This window comes from Nicotiana tabacum, chromosome 14 (genome assembly GCF_000715075.1).
Source record: "Nicotiana tabacum cultivar K326 chromosome 14, ASM71507v2, whole genome shotgun sequence".
NCBI classification, from domain to species: domain Eukaryota; kingdom Viridiplantae; phylum Streptophyta; class Magnoliopsida; order Solanales; family Solanaceae; genus Nicotiana; species Nicotiana tabacum.
The window spans coordinates 93,525,476-93,532,359 of record NC_134093.1 but is presented as its reverse complement, the minus strand read 5'-3'; the positions used below and the strand labels follow the sequence as shown (position 1 = coordinate 93,532,359).

General features: G+C 33.8%; 1 protein-coding gene across 1 annotated transcript; it reads left to right on the top strand.

The window, feature by feature from the left end:
• Window positions 1-962: 962 nt before the first annotated feature.
• LOC107772257 (uncharacterized) lies at window positions 963-6,245 on the top strand. The gene is made up of 11 exons (XM_016591753.2): window positions 963-1,266; window positions 1,365-1,454; window positions 2,283-2,364; window positions 2,638-2,855; window positions 3,298-3,415; window positions 3,744-3,821; window positions 3,926-4,049; window positions 4,149-4,621; window positions 4,784-5,061; window positions 5,488-5,574; window positions 5,791-6,245. The coding sequence occupies exons 3-11, from the start codon at window positions 2,344-2,346 to the stop codon at window positions 5,900-5,902; spliced, it is 1,509 nt and encodes a 502-aa protein (XP_016447239.1). The 5' UTR covers window positions 963-1,266; window positions 1,365-1,454; window positions 2,283-2,343; the 3' UTR covers window positions 5,903-6,245.
• The last annotated feature ends 639 nt before the right edge of the window (window positions 6,246-6,884 follow it).

Below are 6,884 nucleotides of genomic sequence, written 5' to 3'. Positions count from 1 at the left end.
AAAAAAAAATTGTATGTAAGTCAAGTTTTTTTCGTACTCCGTACCAGTGACGGATGTAGCATATACTCTGCGGGTTCAATTGAACCCATAACTTTCGACGCGGAGTAAAAATTTATATGTAAAAAATCATTAAAATTACAAAAATAGTAGAGATGAACCCATAACTTTAAAAATATAATAGGTTCAATGCTAAAATTTTTAAAAGTTGAACCCATAGAGTTTAAATCCTGGATCCGTTTCTGCTCCGTACACGACTTGATTTTAAAAAAAAAGTGTAATTTAGAAGAAATTTGTGAGTGAAGATTATCATTGTACTTTATTACACCTTCAAATTAATATTTCATATTTCACATGGAGTTCAAATGCTAAAGTTCAATATCTACAGATGCTAATAGAAAAATTTCATGCACTAGATATTTTTACTAAAACTATATTAATTTATTATAATTAAATAATAAATTAAAAGTGTGCATATGCATTAATTACTTATAGTTTATTAGTAGCCGGTATTGAATTGTTTTTTATAATAACAAATATTGAGTTGAATAAGTCCTTTTTATTCTTATGACTAAATTGTTTTTCACTTTAAGCATTAGTATTCAAAACTTACTTGTTCGATTAGTCTGAAATTAGGCATACCGAGAGGGATAAATCGATCTTTCTCAAAAAGTTATTAATTTTCCAAACATGAGCATGAGATTAACCATAGATAAAGTATTCCCTCCATTTCATTTTACGTAATGTTATTTGACTGTGTACGAAATTTTAGAAAAAGAAAGAGAAATAATCTAAAATAAGCTATTAATATTTGTATGGTTATAAATTATCATATTTACAGTAAAATAAAAAATTTAAATATAGTAAATTATTTCTAAATGTAGAATATACCTCACATAAACTGAGATGCAAAAATTACTAAAATAGGGCTTAGAAATATATCGGTGGCTAAAAATCGTAGTGAGGAGCCTATAATTGTTACACAAACTAATTGCGATCCATGCATTCGAAAGTAGTCCAACAATGGGCTCGAGGGTCGAAATTGAGCCCGCTTTCGGGTATTTACATCCACCACCTGCGCACGATAGCCTGGCTCCTCAATCCCCCTATTGTTCAGTTTCTGGCTCATTCCTCGTTTGCCCTACAAGAGCTTTATCTTCCTTTTCTCCCCCCAAACACAATCCAGAATTCGCCGTCAAAATCGGATCTCCACTCTCTCTTTTATCAAATTTCTCAACTCTCCTTTTCGGATGCGGTAAATCGATACAGGTAATTGTTTATTAATTTTTCGATTTTTTTTTCGATTTTTCCGTTTCCTAATTCAATTAGGAGTACTAATTTTTCGTTCTTTTCCTCGATTTTTTCAGATCCGGAACGGATTCGCTTTGCTCTATATAAATCAACGCTCCTTTTCGCATTTGCGTTCAAATTTCACTCGATTCGCTACATCATTACAGGTATTCTTTTATATTGCGATTTTCTCTTTTTTTTTTTCTTTCTAAAAAATTCCGTTTTTGAGTAATTTTTTCTTTTATGATCTATGGATTGAGTTTGAAATCAATTTCTGACAGCTAGGGTTTCTTTAGGCGATTCGATTTATTTTATTATTATTATTTTTTAGAATTTTTAATGTTTCAATGATGAATAAGAACCGATTCGTTTTACTCTCCTTTTTTGATTTGCATTCGAATCTCAGTTGATTCGCTCTTTTTTGATTGATTTGATTTTGCTTGGGTTTGTTTTTCCTATCGGTTCGATTGGTTTCAATTTTTTCTAAAACATTTTATTTACTATGATGAATTCTCGATTAGATTGGTTCTTCTTTTTTCTGATTTTTCTTTAAAAATCTGATATTTGGGAGTCGTTTGTGCAACTTTTGGGTAAAGTTTTTGAAAAAAAGTGTTTTTGAAAACAAAAAATTGGTGCAAAAAGAATAATTTTTGGATAGTTGCAGTTGAATATTTTGTGATGGAAGGTAAAAGTTTGCTTGAAAAACACAGTCAAATCTTTTCTTAAAAAACGGTAAGCTTAGAACTCTAGAAAAAACTCAAACAAGAACGATTTTGGACCAACCTTTTGCTAGATGTCAGAAAATCAAATACCACCTTCATTTATTTGGTTTTGTTGTCTCCTAATTGGTTCGAGGTGATGTCCACTGGTTATTGTTCCTCATGGAACAAGTTTTTATATTTGGTGAATTTTTTCTTGTTGTGTGGCAAAGTTTCAGAGATTTCTTTCTTTTGCATATTTGGTGGTCATAGCTTTAATTCTCTCTTTTATATCAGGAATTCTACTTTTTCGTCGTCACTGAGGTATCCAGAATCTGGTCAACTGATCCAAGCAGCTATGCGGGGATATGAAGGAGATGTGAGCTTATTTGACATTGTTCACTTCCCATTTTTAGTCTGCTGCTTTTATATCACCTTGTAGTAATACATGTGAGACTTAGAGAATGGAAAGTTCCTATTGTCAGGAAAACCTTAATTCTCCTTAAAAGATAAATTATTTAATATTTGAATAAGATAGATCTAAATAGAATAGAATGGATAAAGAGGATTCATGTATTTCTTGGAGTAATGTGGTCTTGGAGCATAGTTGATTTATATATGTTCGTTTGACCATTTAGTTATGTTCATGCAGGAATATGATGAGTATTTGGATGAATACGAGGATGAAGGTGAAGAGGAAGAGGCTGGTGAGGAGGAATATGAGGAGGAAGAGCCTCAACAGCCTTCACAGGAGTTGTTAGAATACCTTGAGCTGAGGCAACGGTTAAAAGAAGATATCAGGAAGCAGAGAAAGAAAGAACTAGGCGGTGGTTCTCGCGAAATTAAAAAGAATGCTTCATCCAGGGATAAGTGAGTGCCACTAATATGTTGATATGATGCTACATGTGTTGCTCTGAGATTGAAGTTATCAATTTCACGAAATTTATTTGGTGGTTACTTAACTTGGTCCGAGCTTCTATAACCAGATGTTTGTAGCAATGTGCTCGATCTCATGCATAGATATCTATTTTACATGGCTACTGCAGTTATGTGGAAAATATTTCGTGCATATTTTTTTCCTTGGAATGATGGTTGTGCTCTCTCCTGTAGAGTTCTAATTAGTGCATCTGTAAAGGGATTTGAGAATTAGGCTTGCCTCATTGTTAGAGGCATACGATGTAGTTGGAGAAAGAAAAGTGTGTGTTCCTCTTTGTGCTGATCGAATGATATCATCATTTTAGCAAAGTTTATATTGCAGTTTTGATTTTGAGGCTTTTGGTTTTAGTCTAACCCTCTTTATCTGCCACTGCAGTTTTGGTTCCTTCTTTGGACCTTCACAGCCTGTTATCTCCCAAAGAGTAATCCAAGAAAGCAAGTCGCTACTGGAGAATCCAAATCTGGCAGCGAAAGTCATGAAGTCTAGCCATCCTGTACGTATCGAATTTCACGTGCATATCAATTTGCTTGTACCTCAATTTTGTTTTAGCAATTCTATATTTATTGATGGTTTGTGCATCATTGAAAGCCTTAGTCTTAGGCATCATATTAAAGTCATCAGCGTTATCATCCACATCCACACTATCAGAATGATGTACCCATCATAGCAGTTTCCTGAAAGGTGTTCTCAGTGAGACATGCTATGCCTGGTTAATTGAAGTCATATTAATTGGGGAAAACATATATCGTTTTAGCACATGTATCCTCCTTTCTGGTTTTGGCCTACATTACATCTGATACTGACCGTTCCCTTTCCTGCAGAGCAATAAGAGCTCTGCTTCAAAACCTGCAGTCTCAAAAACTTCCACCAGCAACCATGCACCAAAAGTCACAAATGGGGTAAGACTTCAATTGGTGCAATTTCTCGAACTTATTTCTTAATTTTACTTCTGATGTAATCTCTGTATTTTACTGAGGCTTTTCGTGTTATTGCTTTTCTGTAGTTAAAAAGAAAGATTGATATGGTAAAAAATACAAGGGACTATTCATTTCTATTATCTGATGATGCTGAACTTCCTGGTCCATCCAAAGGTCCTTTAACACAGAAAGTCTCTGCCCCTAATTATGGTGCGCTCTTGGTCACTATTTAATCATGCTTCTGTTTAATTTATCACAACGTGTTATATTTATTGAGAAACTTATTCAGGTTTTTTGATGATATTGAAGATGCACGGTTGGTTCAACGTCCAAGTGGCAAGCAGTCTTCAAGTTATACTGGGAGAAAGCCTCTAGATGATCGTGAAGTGAAAAGAGGCAGCCAAATGCATCCTAAAGCTGCGATTCAGAAATCGGTGTCTATTAATAGACCGACTCAACCATCATTAGACTCTAGGAAACAGTTCAGTAGCAGTAATGGAAGTGGGCCTGGACGGCCTTTGGGGCCCAAAGTTGTTCCCACCAAGGTTACAGGGAATCCAAATGATAAGAAATTTTTGGCACCAGGCGCCAAAAGTAATGTGGTTGCTTTACATAGGCCAACCCCTTCGAAGATGCAACCTTCTGTACCAAGGCAATCTTCGGTACAGAATAGGGTTCCTTTGGAATCTGGAAAGTCAAAAGTGATGCCTAAACAAGGTGTGCCCGTCTCCAGACCTCAGGGAGTGATTCAGAAACAACCAGTCTCCTCGTCTAGACCTCAGGTAATAGCTAATGCTTTTTTTCTTTTCTAAAGGTCCTGTTTGGTTATGAACAAAATATCTTTTGGCTCTTTTTCTTTTGGTTGGGTAGGGTGAGGTCTTGTTTGATCCCTCCAACTTTTTGACCTATGAGAATTTACTGATTGAAATTTGTGATCTTAACAGATAAAGCCACCACCTCCTAGAAATATAGCTCGGCCCTTGGAAGATAGGCGCCCAGCGCTTCAGCAAAAAGAAGAGAGACGTCCAGCACTTCAGCAGAGAGATGACAGGCGACCAGCACTTCAGCGACAAGAACAGAGGCGCCCAGCTCTTCAGCAAAGAGATGACAGGCGTCCAGCACCTCTTCGAAAAGATGATAGGCGCCCAGCAAGAAAACCAATGAGACATGATGAAGAAGATGATGGAGCCGAAGCCATTAGTTTGATTAGGAAGATGTTTGGGTATTTTTCTTTTGTTTCTTCCTTCCTTACAAGTTTATGTCTATTGTTGCTTTCTTTTGTTTGCAAGTTTAGTTGACATTGCATAATTAGAACATATAGTCCTAGAACATGTAAGACTGCTAATTGCTTTAAGTTGAGGTTTAATGGAATTGAAGAAGTTAATAGCCACTTTACAAATTTGCTATTTGAGTAGAAATAACTTCCTACTGATGTGGATCTGTCATCGAAATGAAAGATTTTCTGTTCCTTTGATTTGACAGTATTTGATGATTTCATCTATATTTATACATCGTTTAAAAACTTGTTTGATGGTTCCTCACTTGAAATGGTTAAAATTAGGCGAACAGGGTGCTTTTAGCTTTTGTTGTTGCTTTTGTTAATTTCTCCTTATTTTCCCGGCTTAAGTAGGTGTTGTCTGTTTTGCAGGTATAATCCTAACAGGTATCGCGATGAAGATGATGATAGTGATATGGAGGCTAATTTTGATGAGATATTAAAGGAAGAAAGGCGGAGGTTGGTTACAGTGTTGTTAGACCAGACTTCATTTTCACTCATTTTCTGGTTGTCTGCATTTTTTGAATTGATATTTAAAGATTTTACTAATGTTCACTTTTCTGGATGTTTCTTGTTTGCCTAAATAATGTTTACTTTAGTGGTCACTGCAGAAGTTTTAAACAGCAAGAGATGAGTGAAACAATCCTGACTTGCTTTTCTTTTCATTTTTAACAGTGCGAAAATAGCAAGGAAAGAAGATGAAGAAGAACTTCGGAAGATAGAAGAAGAAGAAAGGAGGGAGAGATTGAGAAAACAGGCAAAGAAGCGCAAGTTGAACCATCAATGACAGTAGAAATTGTTTTTAAAAGGTTTATAACTTTTTTGCTGTTTAGCGCAGGATGGTGAGCTGGGGGGTGGATATTGTACAGTCTCCGCTTAATTTTTGAATTGATGTTGTATTTATTGTTTTATTTCTGGGGTTTATTGTCCGCCCAGTTAGTTATTAAAAAAATCTCATACTTCCGGCAATTGTACTTATCCCGAGCTAAATTTGGTCCCCAACCGTTGATCCCTAAAAGTAGATTGAAGTCATTAGAGGTTTTATCAGTTGTGCTGGTGTTGCAATAGCAAACTTCTCTAGTGTTGAAGAAAGTTAATAAAACTTTTTAGTGAGTTGTCTACAACGGAAATTATTTTTCTTGCTAAAGTTTTCTGCTTTTGATGCTATTTCTCTTAGATTTTTTTTTATTTAAACATCAGCAATTGACTTAATTAGATCATCTCCAACGTCATTTATTTTTACACCAAATGTTATTTTGGTGTAAGATTTGGTGTTTTGGTGTTCCAATCCAACACCATTTCTTACATCATTTTGGTGTGTGAATAGTGTTATACCAAATTTGATGTCACTGTTCATCAACATTATTACTATTCATCAATATTTTATTATTATCTTTTATTATATAACACTTTTAATTTAACATATTATAAATTTTGTAATTAAATACTTTTTACGTAATATTTTTATAATATTAATTTTGGTGCATAGTTTTTATAAATTAATTTTCGTATATTTTATTTTTATATAAAATTGTAAGTTAATTTTATTATAAGTTATACTTGTATAAAAATATATAATCATCAAAAAATTGAAAAGTACAAATCTGAAATATAATATGTTAATAAATAACACAATGTTCATTAAATAACATAACAATAGATTAAAATTAAAAATACATTAAATAATTTATATTATTTAAAAATTTATGATATAAAATAATTTTATATTTAATGGTTAAGAAAAAAATATGAATTATATGTAAAAAAGA

Bases quoted from the DNA above. Each gene is read 5' to 3' on its own strand.
- LOC107772257 (XM_016591753.2), top strand. From the start codon at position 2,344: ATGCGGGGATATGAAGGAGAT. The intron at 2,856-3,297 runs GTGAGTGCCACT...CTGCCACTGCAG, and splicing joins AATGCTTCATCCAGGGATAA to TTTTGGTTCCTTCTTTGGAC. The intron at 3,822-3,925 runs GTAAGACTTCAA...GCTTTTCTGTAG, and splicing joins CACCAAAAGTCACAAATGGG to TTAAAAAGAAAGATTGATAT.